At 45.2% G+C, this 23,530-nt stretch overlaps 1 protein-coding gene across 1 annotated transcript in view; it reads left to right on the top strand.

Moving 5' to 3' along the window:
- Window positions 1-12,428, top strand: part of PLB1 (phospholipase B1) — a 79,896-nt gene extending 67,468 nt beyond the window's left edge. The window contains exons 48-56 of the mRNA XM_088524311.1: window positions 555-606; window positions 2,404-2,484; window positions 3,551-3,616; window positions 4,148-4,242; window positions 5,384-5,465; window positions 6,803-6,907; window positions 7,973-8,068; window positions 11,424-11,498; window positions 12,025-12,428. Coding sequence (XP_088380437.1) covers window positions 555-606; window positions 2,404-2,484; window positions 3,551-3,616; window positions 4,148-4,242; window positions 5,384-5,465; window positions 6,803-6,907; window positions 7,973-8,068; window positions 11,424-11,498; window positions 12,025-12,246 — 874 coding nt within the window. The 3' untranslated portion in view covers window positions 12,247-12,428. The remainder of the gene's footprint in view (window positions 1-554; window positions 607-2,403; window positions 2,485-3,550; window positions 3,617-4,147; window positions 4,243-5,383; window positions 5,466-6,802; window positions 6,908-7,972; window positions 8,069-11,423; window positions 11,499-12,024) is intronic.
- Window positions 12,429-23,530: the final 11,102 nt, after the last annotated feature.

The following is a 23,530-nucleotide window of genomic DNA, read 5'->3' on the forward strand; positions in this document are numbered from 1 at the left end:
TCTCCTGCTAATATGTCAGGTTTCCACCTGCTGCCTCAAAATGATTTGTGGTTCACTCCATGGATGTTGCATCCTCCTCTGAGATGGGCTGGGACTCTCCAGCTGGGAAGTTTCACAGTGCTGTCTCCCAGCTCTAAGGCATAAAAATTTAAGGGTAGATCAAGAAAGCTGTTTAGGTCCCTAGCTTAGGAGTAAGCATCAAACTCCCTTTCTGGATTTCGAAGGAAGTTATGCAGCTAAATGTCTCTGTGTCTACGGCTAAGTGATTTTCTTCAAACAAGATAGACTTGAGCAAATTCTGAAATGGGAAGAATTCACTCCAGTTCCCTGCCACTTGGCAGCCATCCTAACTGAAGCCCTTTCAGGTCAGATTATTCACTTGTTCAGCTGCTGCTGTGTTTAGTCCCTGTTTGTTTGCACTCTCTCTTGAGGCATTGCTTTCCCTGTACTGATTTCTGCTGCTCTTAAGGTTCCCTGAAAGGAGGAATGGGAGAGCAGGAAGATGTTGCACTTTCAGAGTATGCATCTAAAGCACTTCTCTCCCCTCTCTGCAGCAATATGTCATCCCAAGCACGTGAACTGGTGAAGCTAATGAGAAGCAGCTCGGTAAGCGGATTGCTCCTCTAGGCCATCAGGGTTGGGAACTCAAAGCACCACTCAGTGATCATGTGGTCTCTGGGAGATAACCGTAACTGATGGGGCATTTGAGTGGTAAAGAGTGTTTTACAGAGGGGGAAAAAAATGGTGTTTTTCTCTGGTGTGCCTTCCAATGTGAAAGCACAATGGATCAGTCGCTACCATTAGGAGATTAGAATTTACCTATATACATCCATGTAGGTAGTGTGCAAGCACACACAAGGAAAGGGATAAGGCAGAGACTTGTGTGATTCATCCAGGGATTGTAAGAACTGCAGTGGGGGGAGGGGAGGATGAGAAGATGGAGGAAATCATAGGACTGTACAGGTTAGCAGTAGCCTTGAAAGTGGAAGTTGTAAAGCCTAAGCACAAGGCTGCTTGAGTGGGGACCTGGTAACCAACACCAATACCACCTGGTTTTGGGTTTGGGTCTGGGGAATGGCGATGCTAGGGAGGCAGATAACCGAACCCCCTCTGGGAGAGTAGGACCCCCAGAACCCTGGTCCTTACCTGGCAAATCATAATCCCTGACCAAGATGTTTGGGGTGAGGGCTGAATCCCTGCAATGACACAGGGTCTGGGGGAATCGGTAAGGGCTGCAGAGTCCTGAGGGTGAGACATGGAGGGCAGCCTCAGTGGGCTTCCACAAGGGCTGGCTGCATTTGGCCCAGCACATGGCTGTCTGGGTGTCATCTTTTGGGTCAGGGACAGGGCTGTGTAAGGGAGGGAAGTGCCTGGTGCTCCTTGGCGCAGGCTGAATGGGAAAGGAAGGTAGTGAATAAGCAGGATTCGTCGAAGCACGTGTCTCCCGGCGCCAGCACGCTTGACAGATGCTGCGTGCTGGCCCCACTGTCAGTTACTGCACGTCACTGACTCTCTGGCAGAGTGAGGGGAGCTGGCACTGGAGTAAAAGAATAGGTAGTGTTGGATCTTTGCTTTATTCCTTGCTTTTTTTGCTGGCCCAAAAGGAGTGGGGGGAAGTCCCTGCTGCACTTTGCCCCTTGTAAAAGGCTTCCTGAGCACAGCCTGGGGTTAAGGAGGAGGATTCGGAGCAGTAGGCAATTCCCAGGCCCTTCCTCTATTTGTGGGCCCCTCTCACAGATGTTTGTTATGTAAACGCACCACTCCAAAAATAGTTGCCTCGGAGTCCTTGCTTCGTGCTGAACGTTACAAAACACCCCGGGTTCCAGCTCTCTCCTATTGTTAGCCGCGCTGACGTGGATGCTGCAGCTGCCCTTATATGAGCTGGCTGAAGTCACCCGCCTCCTGGCCGCTCTTCTATTTCCATCCAGCTGCCTGTCCCCCGGGGCACCCCTCTCCCTCCCTGGCAGCCAGCGCAGCGCTGGCAGCTCCGGCAGCTCCCGTGCGTCACGCGCGCCCGCTCCCTGCCCCGTGCAGCGCCGCTGCCGGCGGTGTCTGCCCGTGCCTGGCGGATCCCGCCTGGCCACCCCTGTCCTGGAGCGAGCATCTGTCCTGGCGGGCTTCCTCGCGCAGAAACGCGTCTCCCGCCTCGGCTACCCTGACAATTTTTTGTCTGCCAAGGGGAATTTCTTTCTGAAAGAAAAAGTGAATTGGGGCCAGGCCTAGCGAACAGTTAATATTTTCCCCTCGGACTGTTTTCTTCTGCCTTCTTAACTCAGAGCCTCCTTTCTGCTGTTCTGACCTGCTACCTGTAGCCTATTTCACCCTAGTTGTAATGTTACCTCTGCATGGCTAAGCAATTCTGAGCCTGGAAGAGACTGCAATCTGTTTTTTATGTGCCACTAGGAAATTAACTTCAAGGAGGACTGGAAGCTGATCACTGTCTTTGTTGGAAGCAACGACCTGTGTCAGTACTGCTTGGACAAGGTTGGTATCTCTGAATCAGGCATGCCAGTCGAGCACTTGGCAGGTGACCAGCCTTGGAAATTTAGCCTGCTTCTCTTTCGGTCAGCCAAAGCTCCTCTTTGTCTAAAAAAGCACTTAGACCTGCTGTTCCTTTCATCTGTATTGTACCAGAAAGGAGTGTGCAGCGTTTAGTATTGGGGCTATATAGCTCTGGGCTGATGCATTATTTAAGAGCCAGAAATCTGCACCATACTGAACAAAACACAGAGTATAAAGGGAAGAGATCTCCCAGCCTAGCTAGGCAAAGCATTCAAGACAGTATGGTGTCTTATGTGTGTTCTTAGAGACATGTATGAGGTTTTATTCTGGAAAGAGTCTCCATGCAAAAATTCTTGGTTATTGCATCAAAATGACACCCATTAAAACTCAACAGTTCCTAGGGAAAAGCATGACTTTTTGGCAGCTATCACCCCTTCTAGAAAGGTTCACTTAGCGCAGGCTGTGGGCCTGGACCCCAGCCCATGGAAATGACACGTATTGCTCTGTCAGTTTTGCTTTTCTTTCCTTTAGAGGACACTAACGTGCACTTCTGCCCCCCTTCCCCATTCAGTTACAGCTCCACAGCTACCCTCACAAAGTTGTTTTGCCCAAGAGTTTTGTGGGGCCTGACTGTCTCCATCTCCACTTCCCTAAATTGACAATTTAAGGAAAAAAAAATGACTTTGTTCATAAACCAAATACCTCTGGCCTCGGCCCCATGAAAGACACCATGAAATCGCGAGGTGTGATTTATGGAGTCATTCATCATGGAAAGACTCTGCCAAGAATTATTATAAACCTGGGGGGGATGGGTCTGCAGAGATTAAGGGAATGTCTTAGTTACTTGGAAAAACAAACACTATATAACCTCTATGTGTGTGGCAATAAATCTCTTGATCCAAAAAAATATTATCTATGCTATCAGAGACATAAAGGAGCATTGAATCAGTGTATCTTCTCACGGGGCTCTGTTCAGTTCAGGCAGTTAGGCTCCTTGATTACTGAAAGGAGACTGATCTTTTGTTGCTGTTGGCTTTTATTTGCACAGGAAACCTATTCAGTAAAAAAGTATATAAAGCACCTTCAGGATACTTTGGATATCTTCTACGAGGAGGTAAGGTTTTAAGATATGTTAGCAGGCCATGTTCCTGGCAAGCTTGGTGACGTTTGGCTCATCCCAATAGACTGTCAGTGCTTGTGTTTCCTCCAAGGTCATCTTCCCAATAGCTGCAGTTGTAATGCAGCACTGAGGAACAGTCTAACAAGCATGTTAAATAATGTCCTGAGAAAGAGGGCTGCTGTTTCAGGAAAAACAAAAACAAAAACAAAAAAACCCTTGTGTTTCACAGTGTTTTTTGCTGTGAGTCTAATGTCCCACTACCAATTTTGATGGCTAGACCAACTGCCCAAGGTGTTACTTACAGTAGGGAAAATGGAAATGCCCCAGGGAGTGAAGCCACATTTCAGCCAGTTTTTACGAGCTGCCACTACCTCCTCGCCCTGGTACGTTACCCTTCCACATGCCGTTGGGTGCACTCGGTGCAGTTTGCACCCATGCTCTGACCTACCCGTCTCACTTCTTCCTCGCTTCGTAGCGATATCGCGTTCACTGACTCGCTCTGACTGTTTGTTCTAATCCCTGCAGCTCCCCAGAGTCTTTGTCAACATGGTGGAGATCCTAGAGCTGTCTGGGCTGCGTCAGGTAGCAGCAAGCTCTTCAGAGTGTGCCTTGGCAGAAATGTGAGTGAGTAGAACAGATCTTCACCTTTCAAAAGGCTCTTTTTTTTAAACAATCTAAACCACTGCTATAGCAGGACATCCACACTGAGCTTTTCAAGCTGCTTTCATTGCTGCCTTTAAGTGAATGCATTAGTTCCCACCAACTTACTATTGCTTCTTTCAATACTCTGGCTAAAAGGCATGCAACTCTAGTTGTACATCATCACTTTTCTTCTCAGCTCTGAGGTACATGTTGCATAATTGTCATTTTACTAAGCTTCAAAGCCTCTTCACAGAGGCATTTGCTGCTCAGCTATAAAGGCTGGCATTCCCTCCAGCGCTGCCTACCCTATGGTGCAGGTTGTGCTCAGTACAGCAGAATGAAGAACCAGAAGCTGCTTTTCACACCCAAGGGAGGAGACTCAAAGAAGACTTCTTCTCTCTCAGTCTTCTTTGAGTTATGATTTACAGAGCAGTGGTCACTTCATGGGAGCCAGTACAGGCATGAAAAAGCTCTTTAGTGAAGCAGAGACAGGTATAACAAAGGCCAGTGGCTGGAAGCTGATGCCTAATGAAGTTAGGCACACATTTTATAATGAAAGCAGTTAACTCCTGGAAGACAGTAGAAAGGAAAACGGCGAATTGACTGTCCTGCTTGATGTCTTCACATTAATACGAGATCCCCCTCTCTGTATACATTTCAGTCAAGCAGACATAATTATCCCTCGATACAGGGGTAACAGAATGAAACAGAGTAGTTTCAGGAGTCAGACTTCATGAACAATTTACCTTCGTTCTTTAACGTTTAAAACTTTAAATTTCTGAAATTCTCTTGTAAGCAGAGTAGTTTTTTTTTATTATTATTGTTTCATATCATATGCTCATTCTAACATGTAGTGATTTAGTAATGTGTGACACAATATACACTTTGTTCCTGGTTCTCAAGAGTTCTTAATCGTGCATTTCTTAGTTATTTTAACTGGACAGGAGAGGTGTTCAATAGGGATATTTTTCTGATCTGTCTGCCTATCTCAAAGCCAGTGGGGTGACTGTCCTCTATCTGAGCTTTTGAGCCTTGTTGTGAGCTTCTTGAAACCAAATATGTTGCTAAACATAGACTGTTCCATGTTAACTATTAATTTTAGCATTTCTTTCTCTGAAGGAATTTTTGCCCTTGTTTCTTAACCCCCAAAGAAGACTCTTCTGAACTGCAAGAAATAAAAAGAGTCAACAGAGATTTTCAGGTAACACCTTAATTCTGTAATTGATCACCTTCACCTGTGTCTCCATTTAATTTTTTTTTAAACTGTTTCCCTCATTTCTGTTCCTCTCAAACATACCTTAGTAGTACAGATGGGTAGGGTTAAGTGTGGCTCCAGTCCAAAACCCCAGCAAGCTACCTGGTTAGCAGCAGTACAAATCTTTGTGCTGCCTTATTATTTGACCCCAGTTCTGAGATGGAAGCCAACTGAGACCTTTTCTGTTTCCGGTTACTGTTTGGGCAGCTGAAAGGGACTTACTGACAACATCTGTTTTGTTATGTGTTTTTGTCCATCATGAATCTGATGAATAGCTTTCGTGAATTAACACATCACTATAAGGGTGACAAATTAACTTGCATCAGCTGTTTTGTGGTAACACTTAGTAAGGGAAACAAACTGAACTAGCCTGACACTCCTTTCTTTTGACATGAGCTGAAAGTGTATGCATAGATATTTTACCATGGGTCAGCTTGTAATTTGATAGTAACTTGTCATAACCTAAGGCATAAGATGCACTCCAGTCTAACAAAAGCTCTAAGTAGCTGCTGGAGCAGAAGAATCTTTCATCATTATTCATATGAACACAGGAATTGCTGTATCAGGTCAAATCATGTTCTCTAGTTCACTGTTCTGTCTCTAGCAGGGGATGTTGCCTGATGAGTCTGACAATGCTCAAAAAATCCATCCTAAAAATATTCATATAACCCTGCCCAGGGGGACGTTTCTTAGCTAAGGAAGCAGAGTTGAGAATATTTGGAGATATGACCAGAAGCATGAGAGCTTATACCCATAAACTGCCAAGTAGTAATGAGATGCTTTCATTATCTGCATGAATGTCCATGGCCATAACTTTAAAAAGTAGCAGCTGACTTCAGTGCTTGCTTTGCTTTCTGAAGGAGTGGGCAGATTTCTACAGTCTCAGATTGACACTCTGAACTCATTTGTAACTGTTAAAAAAAAAGGGGGGGGGGGATTTATTCCTCTATTTAAATTCTCCATAAACTTTAAATCTTGTTGCACAGTTGTGCAGCACTGGTTTTATAAGCTATAAACTATGTTTAAAAAAATGTCATCCCTACATTTCAGATAAATTATCATAGGCTCTTTGCATTTTCCTCATGAAAAATCTCTTCATGAACCAGATTTATTTTCTTTGCCACACTCTGGAATGCTTTACACTATCCAGCTGAATTTATATGAATGATTTATGGTTGTCTACAGTGAGAGAAGTGTAATATGCATGGTTTTGTGATTGCTGACAAAAGTTAGACGAACCCTCTAAGTTACTTTTCTGCGTTTGGCCATGCAACTCCACACAGGCTGAAGCCTCACAGATGGTCAACAGTGGTCGATACGAACAGCGTGAAGACTTTGCAGTTGTCATGCAACCATTTTTCCGAAACACCTTTGTGCCCCTGGATAGTGTGAGTGTTTTTTCTTGTTCATCATTCAGGGGCCAGTTTCTTGTTCTATTTAAATTAGTAAGATCCATGGAATGAGGACTGAGTTGTCCTCTTCTCTGCATAGTCTAGCAGTTCAACTGAGGGTAACAAGGGGAAAAAATAGGAAGGACTATAGTTCCTGTGAGTTAACATGGCTTTGGGAAACATTCAACGTGTGCATGCATTAAACAGGAGCACTCTGTGGCTTAATCTTGATTATATTTTAATTCCCCTTTTGTTTCCCCTGTGGCCTGCATATGGGACTAGGGCTGGTATATGCCAGAATTCCCTTCTGCTCTAAGTTGTGAAATGTGTTTGTGTTTTCTTCACGTGCAGACCAGATCACTTATTGGAAAATGCTATATCGTTTGTCCCATCATAGAAATAGGAAGCAGCTTTGGAACCTAAGCCTGATTCTCTTGTTCTTGAGCCTTAACACTTTGTATGCTGTGCCATTTGGTAAACACAGACTAAACACGAACCCTAGTTCAAATCACCCAATTGTGCATAATTCTTTTGTTATTTCACTACCATTGTGTTCTGGCGGACTTGAAGTGCAACATTTTGACAGTGATAAGGCATTTTTTCCCTAGGAAAGACACTTGCCACAGCTGGATAAGCCCACAATTTTGAACATTCACCTGAAATACAGCACAAATTTCAAATTCTGAGGCTGAGCTATAGAAACCCAAGTGAAAACAAGCATCCAGTTTCTTACCAGTTCTTTGTGGGGTGGGTTACGGGTCAATGGCAGTGTCCTTGTAAGAGCTATGGTTGTCAGTTCAATGACAAGTTTAGTTTTGGTATGGAAACTCCTGTTTGAAGTCGAGTAGCCTGCGTTACACAGAAGGTCTCAAGATGCAGCACCGAGCTTGTGGTTAGATAGTACTTAAGTTTATGTACAGTGTCAAAATAAGAATATATTGCCACTAAGAAGATTCTAAAATAGCGATGGGAATATACCAACCTCAGCGTGGTTTTAGATACAGTATGTCAGATGTCTAAGTTTAATAAGTGCTGAGAAAACTATTTCACTTTTTGTTGCAGAATGGAAAGCCAGATTTGAGTTTCTTTTCTACAGATTGCTTTCATTTCAGTGAAAGAGGCTATGCTGAGATGGCTGCGGCTCTCTGGAATAATATGGTAAGAGATTACAGTATAGAACCTTGTGTGTTTGTGATCGGAGTCCCCACAAAAAGATCATGAGAAAGGTGTTTGGAATAAAACGATAAGGAATATAAGGAGGGGGAATCCTGAGCTTCTAAGAAAATGTCCTGATTTGGCAAATGTTCTGCATTAAATCAGATTCAGTCTAGCCAAATATTCAATCCTGCAGGTTTCCTAAAAATGCCAATGTTCAATTGCCCTTCTACAGTGAATTGTTAGATTTATCAGGAGACATACACGCGATTAAATTTTTGCTGCCATTAATAGTATGGACGTGTTGTACCGCCCACTCTAGCAACTGAGGCGATTCTAGTAGTCACTGAAACTAATGGTGAGCTGAGATTGCACCTAGGCTTCCTCTGCAGTCACATCCCTTCTGTCATTTGGGGAGGAAATGACAGTTTTTGAGTAGTACTGGCAGTGTGTGTGAAGGGCATATGATGAACTTGGCGACTCCAAGGTTGCAGTCGCTTTCAGAGCAATATTTTTTCCCACTGTGGAAGGAATACTATGGCATTTTTATGCTGCAGCTGCATTTCTTCCTCTTCTCTCATAAACACTATTTCGCAAACACACTGTGCATGGTGTCATAGGTCCTGTACCCTGGATAATGCAAGAAACAGGCAGAATTGGAGGCGAATTGCTTTTCAATTTAATAAAAAGGTTGAGTGAGACAAGAAACTTGCAGGATCCTCTGGAGTGAACTCGAGCTCAAGGATGGGGAAATACAGAGCAGAAATCCATGCAGTTGCTCAGCACAGCATATTAGCAGAGGGCCCAGGTTATAGGAAGCAATATGTGGACAGTGCATGCACTTGCAGTAAACCATTGATCTGTGCACACACAAATCTGCCTATTTTTCCATGTCAACCTTCACTCTCTAGGCTTCCAGGTGCACAGTAAAGCCTGTCAGGCTGCTGGCATTGGGGCTAACAGTGGCCTGAAAGCCCCAAACAAATGTAGAAAACACTCGAATTATGCATGGCTGTAGATGTCAAGAAGGAGGAAAAAAAAAAAAAAAAAGTACCTAGGCATCTGGTAGCAGTAAGTTGGGCTTCTGTTGCCACGTGGTGTTTCTGCTGGCCATTACTCATTCCTGAATCATGATCAGTCCCTTTTCTATGCCACCCAAGGTTTATCCTGTCCAGGCTGTCACTCATTTCCTACGCACATAAGAATATTGATACAAAGCCTTCTACTGGGGTGGTGGGAACCAGCTTCGTACTAATGTAAAGCAAAATTATTTACTCCAACAGAGCTCTGTTGATCCGCGTTAGCTGAAGGTTTGGCTGTTTATTATTTAAATGCAGTTCTGGTAGCCCATCTCTGCTTTCTCCCTCGCCGTCCTTGTACGGAGAGGTTGTGCAGGCGTGCTCTGAGGCTGCATTGTTTTCTTGTTCCCTGGAAAGCTCAGCAGGCTGCAGGCTCCCGGCCAAGTGACAGTGCACAGAAAGGGCAGGACTGTGCCTGGCCGTGGCGTGGGCCTGCAGGGATGGCGATGCCTTAAAGGGCCTCTCCTTCCCCTCGTGGTCTCTGCCCTGCCCTGCCTCACGCACAGCAAAACACTTACAAGGCCGAAGGTCCTGTTGTTTGAGGGACCCACCGGTCGCATGCCCACCTCTGTTTACTGGCCGAGGAGAAGAGCCCATGGACAGTGCATTTAGCTTGCATTTATCTCCAGGATTGCTGCAAGGCTCTGCAGGAGCTGCGTGCTGCTTTCTTCCAAAAATTATCCTTTAAACGCAGGGACTTGGTGAGGCAGTTATCCTCAGAGGGCAGAAGCTCATGCCTCTGAGGTAGAGGGTGCAGAGAGAAGAGGCAAATGCTGGCTACAGAATTTTGCACCTTTATTATCCTTGCCTGGGCTCCACGCCAGACTCCTTACCAAATGCTTTGGCATGGGAAGTGTTACAATTATCTACAAATAACCAGTTGGACTGCAGGCAGAACGCTGTAGGATGCAAGCCATGTAGCCTGCAAATAATACCAGAATTTTGGCTGTTCCCTTTAAGATGGAACAAAGCTACCACATTCAGCCTTCTCAACATTTGCTAGCAGGGATGTCGAATTGTTATGACTTTCATGCTGCATTTGCCTTTATCCAGCAGCAGAACTCCGTGGCAATCGGCAAAACAGTTGTTTTGCATCTCATCTTTTCCACATTTGTTAACTTTCTTTCCCTACTTACATTTTTCATATAAAAGATGCTACCTTCCACATCTCATCTAGTTTCATTGCTCTCATTTTGTTTTCAGGGTGTACTTCCACTTTTTTTTATCACCAGACTAGAGAGTATTCCCAGTGTTTCCATAGGGAAATCTTATTAGTAGAATTTCTCTGTGAGGCATTCCTCTTCCCCACAGTGTATGTAGTGGAGAAACTGTTTCTTTTCAGCATACAGCTGATGCTTTAATCTCCTGAGGACAGTAAATGCCTGTATAGATAAAAGCAGAGGCAACAGCACTCCTCTGCACTGGATTCCCTGAAGTGCTGGATGACAATTCTGCTATTCTCTGTAGACCACTCCTGAAGTCTTTATTTGAGGCGTGTTCGTACACAGTTGTAAACACTCTGGCTAACACGGCTGAGCAAGCTGCTGCTTGCTGGCTTAGCCATGGTAACTGATGGCATGTGTGCTCCCAGCCAGCCACGAATGCCTGGACCTGCTTTATTCTGCATTTGAAATGCACTCAGGGTGAGCCCTAGTCAGAGAGTGCAGCTTAGCTGATAACGTGAAAGGCTCTGCCTAATGCAGCTCTTTCCATGTGGTGAACATAGCCTTAGCTAAAGCCGCTAGGAAATTTCTTGTCTGAATAAAAGCTGCAAAGATTGGTATTATCTTGTCCCACCTCTATAACCTTGTATCATTTCTGAAGCATCTAAGCGTCTTTCTTTCAGTGCTGTTCTAAGTAACATAACTGACATCTGTCCCGCAGTTGGCTCCCTCTGGCTTTTACTGTCATTTGGGATGTGTGTGTCAAGGGAGAACTGAGTATAAACTAAATCGCTTGTAGCGATTGTATCCTGCTAAATAGCAGGATATTTCACGTACATTATATTCAGTGTTATTTTCTCCTACATGGGGCACAAAAGGAAGGTTTCTCATGCCCCTCATTCCTAGGGAACTCTTCAAGAGACAGGCAGATTCTCAGTGTCTTTGGTTCACAAGTGCCAGAACATTTAGAAACTTTCCTGTAGTCTACCTTCTCCCACATTTCTTCATTGTTCCAAGCATTAAAAGTTTGGATAAGAAGTTGTAATTACCCAAGTCATGAGAGTTTGGGGAAGCAATCATCAGCATTATGTTTACTATTGCTTTTCTATTCCTCAGCTGGAGCCAGTTGGTGAGAAGCAGAGTTACAACGACTTTGTCCATGACAGATCAAAACTCAAGTGTCCAACCCCGGTAAGTAAAGGCCAAGATGCACATACTCCTTTGGGAGTGTTTGCTTTTTCTCCTTTCTCCTTGTTGGTAGTCTTTATTAAAAGAGTATCTTTTTGAAGGTTTAAAGCAGCAAAAATACCTTCCTGTTCTATAACAGAACATCACATGGGAGGTCTTTGGGAAAAACTACTTAAGACTTAATGCAAAAAAAAAAAAAAAAATCTTCCTCTCTGTGTTGGAAAGCCTTTCACTTAAGCCTGTTTTACCTAGTCTGTGTGTTTCCATTTGACTGCAGCAAGCGAACTGGGAATTGATGCCACCGCTGCTGGTTCTAAAGCAGCTCCTCTTTTGTTCTTTCAAGAGCTTTCAGCCTACAAAGTAGCAAATAGTTTTAATTCTTTTGGGCTAAAATAGTCAGAAGGAGAAATGGTTGATAATCTGCCGAAGACTGACATTTCTTCTTTGGGAAAGGGTGATGGCATGTTGTGTGAATGCTGCCTGTTGAGTCATCTGTGGTCAGTAAAACTCTTTTGTTACCTCTTTGTAGGAGAACCCCTTTCTTTTCACAGTAAGAAACAGTGGATTTCGAAATGCAGTTCCCACCTTGGCAAAAGCTGAACCTTCAGTTCCCTACTGGGCTGTCATCGTGGCAGCGATGGCAGGAGTCCTGGCAGGTTCGCTGCTCATCTGGGTTGTGTCAGCAAGAAGAGCCAAGAGATTCCTACATGAGGCTGGCACAGCAATGAATTTGAAATCAACCCCTCTGTGAACCTGAGGCAAGGGGAATGAATATCTGTCTCCATTGAGGTTGCTCTGGTGTTATGCAGAGAGCAGCAGGGAAAAAAATGCTGAATATTAATCAAGTTTCTTTGTTGGCCAGTGATTTGTGGGTCCAGCATTTTAATCAGAAACATACTGTAGCATGAACTTCTGCAGATCAGCCAGAAGCTGAAAGCATTAAAACTTTTTCATGATGGGATACCTTTCATGATGGGATACCTTTCTCCATTTCATGAGAAATGGTCATTTTACCTGGAAAATACAAAGTCATGACAAGGTGTTCAAGCCACTTTGTGAACAACCTAGAACATCCACGTGGCAACCATCGTGCAGTGCTGGGCACTAATGCCTTGGACTCTGGGTTCTGTCGACTTGGGTTTAGAATGGAGCTGTGCTCCACTTGCAGCTTCTTTCTTTGGACTAAGTAGCCTGTGCTAGTCCAGTCTTTCCTTGGCCACGGCTGTACTTGTTCCAGAATGATTCCTCAGGAATATTGACACAAGCCTGAAGTTAAGAGATCTAAACAAGCGTAAGGTACCTGACCGGCACCTACACTGCATGACCCTTCTTACTGGTTTTGTAGCGTTTTCAGGTCCCACAGACTGGAGTCTCCTTGGTTGTTCTCCAGGAAATAGTTTGTTGAGTTCTTTCAAAATTCTGATTAGGAGTTCAGAAGAGCTCTTTCCTGGAATTTAGACCTTCCTTGTCTTATACTTTGAGGTTGATAGAGGTTCTCTGCAGTCTTGTTTTCTCATATCATTGTAATTTCCTATGTTTTAATAAATACTGTGGTCTTTTTTTTTTTAAATTTGAAGCCAAAGCGTGCTTTGTTCTGGTGTGATTTTTGTGGAGCGTGCTACATTCCCACTTCAGAAATGCAAATGAGCTGAAAATTAAATGGTTTTAGGGAAAAAAATTGTGCCAAGATTCCTAAATCTACTCATTGTGCATACAGACGGTAATTTGGAGACCATTCTCCAGTTTCACTCTCATCTTTGTCTTTGCTGGGAGAGGAGAGGAGAAAAATAATAAAAAAGAGTGAGTAAAATGCAGATGATATAGTTGAGTTTCAGGAACTGTAGATGCATTTGCCATTAATTTGATCTGCTCTCTCAGCTTGGGCTTTTACTAGTAGAAATTTTGTTTGCTTAAATGTTACTCGGAGGTGTGTGTGGGAGTTTCACTGGGAGCCCTATGCGCAGCCCTAACAGAGAAGCACCTGGAAGGCAAAACAGAAGCATCCACATACAACTTGGGCATAAGCTCAGGCAACCCATCTCTCCTGCCCTTTCTGTCCCCATTTGCATTGCTTGTGCTGCGCTTCCCTTGGGAGGAAAATAAGAAGATACCATTCTCTGCAGAACCTTTCATCAATACTGGGCATCTCCAAGTAAGCTCAAACAGTTCAGTGCTGATTTACCTTTCTAAAGGATGTGCTCGTGTGTGCAGGGAGTAGGACGGAAGTTTTAGAGCATGAGTCAGAGCTGCAAAATATTATACAGTTTCTCATACTGGGTTTTTCCTGCCTCCTGGAGATGGGTACAAGAGTGCTTTGGGATTCATGCTGGTGTCCCTTGCTAGAATAACTGTTTCCGCTCTTAAAAGGCTTTATTTTGTTCTCAGCTTCTGAAAGCCAAAATATCAGAGATGAAGTCTGTTGGGAAGTGAAGAGAATAGGAGGCTCCCAGCTCCCTTAACATCCTAAAGTCCAGATTCCTCCCAGAGTGGAAATAAGTCTTGTGTGGGACTGCAAGACTGTAAGTAGTCAGTTCCATTCAGCAGCCAGCTCTGCAAGGAATGTCTTCTCTATAGATCCTATAGAGCTTATCTTGTGTTTGCTCCATGCTTCTCCAGCACACAGGACTCTTCCTTCAGTTTTGTTTAGTTTCTGTGGCTGTGGCATAGCCCTACTGCACCACATAGGAACTGAAGCAGGAATTGGTGGGCCCCATAATTTAGTCTCCAGAAATACCTTCTGGCATTTTGCTTGTATAGACTGAAGTGATGAACTGCACTGACATTTAAAAATAAAATTGAGAGTCATGCAGTTTGCAGCTGCTTCACAAGCAAAATTGTTTTCTTGAAAATACTGAAGCAGAGCATTCCCTCCGTGCTCATTAAGTAGAGGGAACATTAAGCTGGAATGAATGACGGATTGTTGGGTCTCAATCTTAGTCCAACTTCATTCAGCGCAACATTAAATCAGAATGTAATCTATGCCTCCTGATGTGTTAGTTCTTCATTTCCCTTCCCCCCCTCCTTTTTTTTTTTTTTTTTTTTTAATAATAGCTTGTCTTTTGTTTCAACTGCTCTATGGCATTTCCCCTCACTGGACTGCTAAATAGTCCACACTGACTAATGAAACAAAACAAGAAGAGGTGCTTAGAAGCACCTTCCGAGTCTGTTATGGAAAAATGCCTTAAATAGCCACTACGTTAGCCCAGGATTATGTTCTGGCTGTTTTTGATTTTTACCTGCTATGGAAAAGCATCTTTTCAGAGGGATCAGTGATTTTGCAGTCTCCTGTAAAAACCTGCTTCATGGACCCTTGCTTTGGAGGAGACCTGCAGCTCCATCCTTGGGAGCAAGAACTGTTCCCAGCATGTTTTAGGGTACAGGCCTCGCCGCCTGGCCCAGTTCATCGTGAAGGGGTGGAGGAGCAAGTGCTACGCTCTTCTTTTGCCTTAGGAAGTAGTCCAGACTTCAAATGTGAGATGGAGCCTCACAAATGTTTGCCATAGCTTGCTTACAGTGGAGTTTAGCGATAGAAATTGAATTTCTAGCCCCCTTTTCACTGCTGATGGACCTCCCTATTGTAATGGTACAGTGTCTGCATTTTGTTTTGCATAATCAAATGGTGCGAGAGAATTTCACCTAGCATCAGTTTGCCCCAAAATCCAGTTTAGATGCGCAGCAAGCTTAGGAGAGAGAGAGGAAAAACTCTGAAAAGTAGCTGCAAAGAAAAGTTCTGCATCACTTTGGCAATTGCTGATATTTCCTAGATAACATATATAACAATCTGTCCTGGCTGGTTAGATAAAAATAAAATAACTGCAAGTATTCAGTTTTAACTGTTTATCAGCATGTTTGATGTTGGGACATCTGGGCAGGAGATATGTTATTTGAAGGGGAATTTAGCTGAACTTTTGAGGTGAAACAATCCTCTCCATCCCTGAGAGAGGGACTTCGGGAATTTCGCCACACAGGTATGGAAAAATTCTAGGTTCTCACAGCTCTGCAATCACATGATCGATGTTCCTTGCGGAAATTAAAGAATTTGCTGTTGCTTGTTCATTTTTAGTGTCTCCAGAGGTGCCTGGGATTTGGGAAGGAGTGAGACTAAGGTCCTTCCAAGAGTGACCTGCAAGTTACTGGAATGAAACGAAGGGAGAGGCGTTTGTATCAGCACTAGCCTGTGGCCGGAAAATAGGGTGGTGGAAGAGAGGAGAGAGGTGGTTGTGCTTCAGCTTAGCACGGGCTTCTGTTTAACTATAACTGACCGTCCTCACCACAACTTAGCTTTTCTGCATACCATATGTGACACCATCTTTTGCTTGTTGGACTCCTATCTGAAATCAGTAAGGTTCTCTGACACACTTTGAAACCCAGTGCTATCAATATCAATACCTGCTTAACAGGGTAGGGAGAAGAGAAAAAAAATGGCTTATCTGCTTAGGTGGATTTTACTGAGAAACTTCATCTTTCTGGGATCAGGCCCTTACTAATTAATTGAGCTGTGCTTTCCTTTCCAATCAGAGCCTGCTAGCAGGATTTATCGAAGTCTGCCAAGAAACTGTGCTGGAGAGCAGTATCAGAAGGAGTTCGGGATCTGTGAACGTGTTTCTGTGTCGGCTTCTTGTGCTCTCCAAGACTTCTGCTTTGAAGGGGAGAAAGTGTCGTGCTGCGTCCCATGAATATACATTCTTATAGGAAGGATTTATTAGCCTCTTGGGACTAGCAGAGTTTGTGGATGTGGGTCAGCAAGCACCAAAAAGTGTATTCTGCTATTGATCCACAGGCTGGCCCTGGAGTGAGTTATTTCAGTTAGAGACACTGGCTGCTCCTACTAGTGTTTCCTCATCTGTGTAAAATGGTAATTGATGGCAAGAAGGAAAGTGCACTATTACCTTTAAGGTGTCCATGTTACAGCTTTCAAGGATTTTTTTTTTAAATTCCTCTTTGGCCCTTTTTAACCCTATGCTCCCCTGGAGGCTGGAGGGGAATGGAAGCCCCACCAGTGGGTGCTGAGGGCCTCAGGCTGCAACAGGATAAAATGCCCAGAGCAAAGCTGCTGCTGCAGCCGCTTGGCCGAGCTTTGGGTTAGGAGCAGCAGATAACATGGGCCCTTCAGGAAAATACATTTCACAGCTTCACAGTGGGTGAGTGACGCAGAATACACTTTCTTAAACCAACATGGTTCTGCAGTCAGTGCTCTCTGCTAGTCACAGGAGCCAGAGCTTTGTGTGCACTTGCCAGGTTGCCCCACGAGTATCCTCGTTGGAATCATCTTCTGGATCAAAGTAAACCAGGGGAGTTGCAATAGTGGTGAAGACACGTTCTAGGTAGGTTAGATAGCACAAGTCAAGTATCTTCTGAAGATTTCTCAGGTTTCTCTGTATACTGCTCTGCTTTCAGCAGCGCCCTTGCATCACTTGAGAGCTGTCATGGGACGGCCAGAAAACTCACCTGGGCAAATACTGCCTCTAGGGGCAGGAGCGCAGCAACCCTTTACCATCCCACAGCAAAACTGGGTCATCACATGGGGTGAGGCAAGGAAAAGTATTGAAACAGCAGGGAGACTTCACAGGTTGCAAAGCTGAGCCTCAATTCCTGCAAAATCCAGAGAATGAGGGAAAGGAGAGGTGACAGGCTACTGATGGAATTGCTGGCCTACACTACCTCTTTGGAAGGTACCAGGGGATGACTAGTATGTTCCTAGGACTGCTTATGTGTTACAGATTAAAGTTAAAATACAGGGATGGTGGGAATGGGGCCTAGAACCTAGCAATACCCTCTGATGAGAAGAAACAGAAGAGAAGCCCATGACTATAGTCTGTTTCTCCCCTCTCTACGTGTGTTTTACATTGGTTTCTGCATAGTAGCTTGGTTTCCAACTACCACCCCCCTTTCAGCCTAGCCTGGTGTCTAGAGCATCCTTCCAACACGTATAAAATGTCCATTTGAATTTGCATTAAATGGAGCACTGCATGTGGATTCCTTAATTCCTGGGAAGAGCCAGACTGTGGAAACGCCCCATCCTCTTTCTGAGCAAAGGTCACTGACTCCTGAGGCTGCCCTAAACTTAACACCAACATCGTATTTCAGATACGATCCGAATAACCCTCTCTGCTCAGCTCCCCTGAGAGTCTGAGGCACTAGCACAGCTGGACTGTGAATCCCAGATGGCCTCGGACATCAGACAGACAAGGAGATGGTCCCTGTGAGCAAGGTCGTGACGTGCAGTAGCAGAACTTGTGCTGCCTGAATACTTTCCAAACCCGAAATCAGCAATGTCTATGGATTCTGAAAAAGTTACATGGATTTTTGTGAATTGCACGTGTAGGATTAGGTGTCTCAACCCCACCATCATTAAGAGTCCACTACAAAACATTTTCTCTAACACTTGTATGAATACCACACAAATGCCTCTCACTGCTCCCTCCGTATAATGTTTATCCATTACGCACAAGCTGTTTTTTTTTTCTGCTGCTGCTTATATGGCTGTAGCTCTACAACCTCTTTACCCTTTTCCCCAATGGACACGTCCTTTAGGACATGCACCAATGGTGCAAGGTACATAAATAAGCCAGCCTTGCAACTGGGACATTCCCCCGGCTGCTTCTTATTCCGTAGTGAAATACTTGATGCCTTTGTTGAAGTATCATCTACAGCATTTTGCAAATGATCGTGAGGGTAATTTCTGTGTCCTCGCATTCCTAGGAGATAGTCTTATTACCTCCACACTAAACATGATGAAATTTGTGTGCAGAGAGGTGAAGTGATGTGCCCCGGGCTCTGTGATGAGTCAGTGACTGAGCAGGAAATTAAACCCAGCACTCCTGGCTCCACGGACACAGCCCAGTTGTGTAACCAAGACACAACACGTTGCTCCAGCGCCGGCGTAGCCGCGCTCGTAGCTGAACCGACCTAATGCCTCCTTGCCCCTTGGCTGGAAGGCAAACGCAGCAAAGCGCTGCCGGTCCGTGTCCGTGGACCCCGAGAGCCCCCACATCCCCCATGCGCATGGGGCACCGGGACAGGGCCCCAACCCACCCCGGCCGCAGGGGAAGGGAGCGCGTGGGGAAGCGACCGACCTGCTCGTGGGCCGAGCTCCCGTGCACGGCTCCACAGCCAGCAAGGTGATACCCGGCTGCCCCCCGGGGTGCCCTGACACGCTCTCAAATCTGCTGTATGTGGGCAAGCGATATCCTGTGGGATTGAATTTTTACTTTTCTTTCCCTCAGAGAAGTATTCTCTTGGGAGGAAAAAATGATGCTGTTGAAAGGGATGACCTTTTTTCTTGTAGAAGGTTATTAGTCTGTGTTTTTTTTTTAATTCTGTGGAAGAAAAATGGTGAGGAAAAGTTCACTTGAAGTGAAATTTTTCATTTCAGAATGATATTTCAAAGCCTATTGGGTTTCAGAATATTTAGAAGCTCAGGATGTTTGCCTCTGGATTTATTTTTCCAGTTGAAAACATACAGTTGAAGAATGTTAGTGCTTTAGGACCTTTTGATTTTTTTGTGGGTTGCCATCCTGATTTTGAAATGGGAGCTAATTTTAAAATGTCAGTGTGTGCCAACAGAAGGAAAACTTTTTCTTCAGGAAAGTTCAGCCGATTCAAAGTCATCTTGTAAAAGACGCGCTCAGCATCCGCCCAGCTCGAGGTGAGGATCCAGCTGTGCTCCCTGAGCCCGAGAGTTGTGAGTAAATACCCATCCTCAGAGTTTTTGTCTGTTTTCTTGGTACATGGAGGAAACAGACCCACCAGCCCATTGACTGCAGCTTGTCCTGGCCAGCAAACTGCTCCACGTGACCCAGTGCCAGGGATGGGATCAGGGGCTCCAAACAACCACCTGGGAGCTGCTCAGGGGCTTCCTCCCGCTTTCCCCTCGGACCATTCTCAGCAGAAACCTCATACTTTCCTTTTAGCTTTTTATTTCTTGAATGCTCAGGCCTCTGTACGAAAGCAGTTGTGAGGTGGGATGACTCAGGGTGACAGGAAGCAGGTTTGCCTCTGCAAATTACTGAATCCCGGGATTATGTGATCTGCCCGGGCGCTTTCCTTCAGTCATCCCTGGAGCTGTACCAGCCGCCTGTTTGCCATGGCAGGCTAATTACGATTTAGTTTGGCCACCGGCACCAGCTGCCTTTGATTTCTTTTATCTAATGGAGCTGGGCAATCACAGCGAGGTGCTTCGGGACCTTCTCCTTGCGGGAAGCTGAAGGAATCCAGAAGCGTTTTAGAAAGGCATTAGCCTCTCCTTTTCTCTCTTCTTTTTTTTTTTTCCCCCTGGAGCTGGTCCAGCTGGAGCCCAAACAAGGAGAGGATGAGCGCAAAGGGCTCTGCCTCCCCGAAAGCACGCGCTGACGTCAGCCTCCCCAAGCCGGCGCTTTAATCACCGCGGGGGGAACGTTCCTCGCGCGCTCCGCAGCCTCACTGCACAAACATCAGCATTTATGGCAACAGGGATTTAGTGTCTTTACTGGTTAGAGGAGTAGTAAACTGGTAATGCTTCTACAAGTTGCTAGGCTGGGAAGCCTGGAGATCTGAATTCCTGCCGGCTCAGCCTAGGTACGGTCAGGAGAGCAAAAGGGCCGGTGTCTTCCCCTATATATTTCCACCTGCACTGAAAGCTGGAGATGAGAGGCTAGTCCAGCCACTATTTGCAGTAATACTGATAGCCCCTCTAGCCAAAACTGGGCAAAACGCTCTGGAAAAAACATGTATAGGGCAGCAGACATCAGAGACAGATGACCTAGGGACCTCTGAATGTCTTTATGAGGCACCTGAAGTGCTGAAAATTAGCAGACTTGGTTCTTGTTTCTCCTCATGTACTCCAAGCAGTTATATTCTCTGCATATGTTGTGTGTGAGCATGTGGGAAGCAAGAGTACGGCGGAGCCACCCTGCCTTGGCTCTTTGCCATAGGTGTGCCTATATGTGAGATTCCGGCACAATAGCTGCCACAATGCACGAGCCAGGACGGATCTCGGTGGTGCAATTTGAAGAGGGATTTCAGGGTGCAGGGAGGTTACCGCCCTCCAAACAGAGCTGTCCTGGAGAAGAAGGGGGAGGATGACAGATACTAGCGATACTAGCAGGCTGCTGTCAGTGTAAATGCAGTCAGCTGGCCCCATCAGCTGCTCTCATTAGACCGCCTGCTTCACAATAAAGTGGTTTCCTAATTATAGCCTTTGCTTTAGCCTCCATACTGTAGTGCTGTGCGTCATCAGGTGCTGCTGCCGCTTCCTCTGTGCCTCCTGGAGCACGCTGCCGTGGAGAGCTGTCTCAGCACTAATGCCCTGCTCGCCAGCATAATTAAGGAGGATTACGGATGGATTTGTGGCGGCTGGATTTCTGCTTCACGGTTCCTGCATGCTGTGGCTCTTGCCTCTTACAAGGCCTTAGGTGGCTAAGAGGCTTGAAGGCATTTAAAACATACACATGTACGCATGCATACTCGAAAATGTGTGTAAAAATATATACCTCCGTTTCCCAGTTAGTGAACACTTCCCAGATATATGAAAATTTCTGTGGTGCTAGGTAGGAAAGACAGAGAGGGAGCAACTGCAAACACTGTCATTACAGATTCAGCTAGACTCCATTCTTGGTCTTTCTCCCAGCTCCATCTGTCTCACCAAAAAAACACGAAAACCATGGTCGATCCTGCAGAACACCAACCACAGAGCCACCACACTTTACTCTCTTATCTTATGAAAACAGATACTCCCTCTTAGTTGCCTCCCCCTCAAGGAAACCAAAATTACTCCTGGAGTCGAACAGCCCGCAGCTATCGGCTAAATTCAGACCACCACACAGCACGAGCTGTCCCCTGGAAAATGCTCACAGCTTTGGGGTTTTTAATAATTAGCTTGAGGTGCTTTTTTTGTATGCCTTTTTGGATTTGGAAAGCTTGCTTAATGTTTTTAAACTCTGGAGGCTGGAAACGTTTTTTTTACTTTTAGATGAGAAAAGCAATTCTCATGTAATGGGAGTTGCAGAAGCTAGGGCCATATAAACAACACCAAATATTGTGAAATTCGTGATAAAATCATCACATTGTTGCTGACGTCAGCCCACGATTTGACTTGCTAACAAGGGAACCCTGACTCTGTTTTCCTGGTCTCTCTAAACCTGCCGCTTTGCCCGTCTTTTTTGAAATAATGTTGCTCAAAATGACCAACATGCCCCAGTATAGAAATTTGATAGAGCCTCCTGCTCCCTAGGAAAGATTTGGTGGTATGACCCTCCCAGCACTTCTTCCAGACAAGGCTCAGCTACTGCAAACCAGCTTACTGCCACTATTTCACATTAGCTCCCCATGTGAAATAAGCTACCCAAGGAAACACATTCTTTTCCCAGTATCAATACCTCAAAAGTAGGGTTTCTACAGAAACATGATGTGATTTTTCTTTATACATTTGCTGGATATTGCTCTATTGATCAGAACTAGACACAAAAGCAATAACCAACCACGGTTGCTGCAATCCAACAGGAAATAGAGTTCCACAGGAGCCCACTTTTTTTGCAATTTTGGACAATGGTGAAGTGTCCTAATTTAACTTTCAGGGACTTTCTTGGAATAAACATTTCAGTTTTCTACGCGAAAGGCTTGTTTTCATAATGTCATAGAAATACTCAGAAGGCAGGTTACAAAAACAAGCAATCGAACAAATTTCATTCACCTGAAATATTATGATCAATTCTAGAAAAAAAAAAAGATTTTTTTTTTCAGAATTTTGCAACATTCAGATTTTTCTCCCAGGATGAAGTGAAATGAAGGTAAGTTGCGAACGCACATTTCGTCCCACAGCTGAAGGCTTGGTCTCGATTAGAAGACAGCCCCACTGAAGGCAAAGGTTTCTGATAAGCTGGTATCGTGTGGGTAAGCGGCAGAGGAGCCGCGTTCCTGACCCTCCCTGACTCCTGCCAGGTACCGCTCCTGTGGGGCGGTATCGCACACTCCTTTCCAAGCCTGCTGTGCCCATTCCCTGCGCTGGCAGCTTCCACGTCTAGGAGGTACGGAAGTGCTCCGGCTGGAGCTGCAGACTGGCTGGTGACTCACTGCGCTGCGAGCTGCTTTCCGAGCTCTCCTAACCCGTTCTCAGAAACAAACGTCTGAAACCGTCGTATCCACCCTGCTCTCCGCCCAGTTTGTATCGCATGCCTCAGGAGAGAGGTCTTTGCTCCTTCCTCCATTCTTGGTCTCCAGTTTTCTGGATGACAGAACTCCAGACAGGGTAGGATCAAGCAGGAGGAATCACCCACGCTGTACGTGCACCTGCCTGCCTACCCCCTGCACCTGCTTGCACCCCCTCTTGTTGGCTTTCCAAAATCCTAAGAATTCTTCATCGAGGAGTTTTTCCTTCCTAACAGGAGCCAAGATGGCAGGAGCAGGTGCACAAGGTTCTCCTTCAGGTTGTGGGCCCCACTGTGGTCCCTGGTCTGGCTGTCCTGGACCAGGACAGCCCTCGTCCAAGGGTTCTACTTGCAGGTGCCTGGGCATCCTCCTCTCACCCAAGGCACTGCATGTGGGCCACTGCTCAGGTCCTTTCTATATGAAACAGCAATCTGCATACCTGCCCTTGCCTGTAATTGGTTATAGCTTGGGGTGAATGACCTTCCCTTTTCTAAGAGTGATAATAAAGCAGAAACCTTCAATTTTCTGTGGGGGTCTCCACCCACCAAACCCTAAGTTAAGGGCACTGCAACGTTTGATTCTTTTCTATGCGTTTGATTGCTTTTTAATGAAAAGTAACCTAAACAATTTCCATCTAGACTTCTCTATGGAGTCTGAATCTGTCCACGATCTCTACTAATTGGATTGGTTTATAGAAGAAAGTTGCTGCTGGTTTGGATTTCTGTAGAATAGTTAACAAAGAAAGGGGGGGAAGAGATGGGATCTAATTGCAATTCTAAAGAAAAAGCAACCTGCCTCACAGCTTACCCTGTTGCACAATGGGTATAGACATTGCCCAAATTTGCAGAAGTGGTTTTGCATGCATAAGCAAATCTGTTGACTATGTGGTGCTTAATATTGCTCTGCCCTTG

The sequence above is a fragment of the Tinamus guttatus genome, unplaced genomic scaffold, assembly GCF_059628265.1.
Source record: "Tinamus guttatus ecotype Peru unplaced genomic scaffold, ASM5962826v1 Tinamus_guttatus_pri_ptg000208l, whole genome shotgun sequence".
In the NCBI taxonomy this organism is placed as follows: Eukaryota; Metazoa; Chordata; class Aves; order Tinamiformes; family Tinamidae; genus Tinamus; species Tinamus guttatus.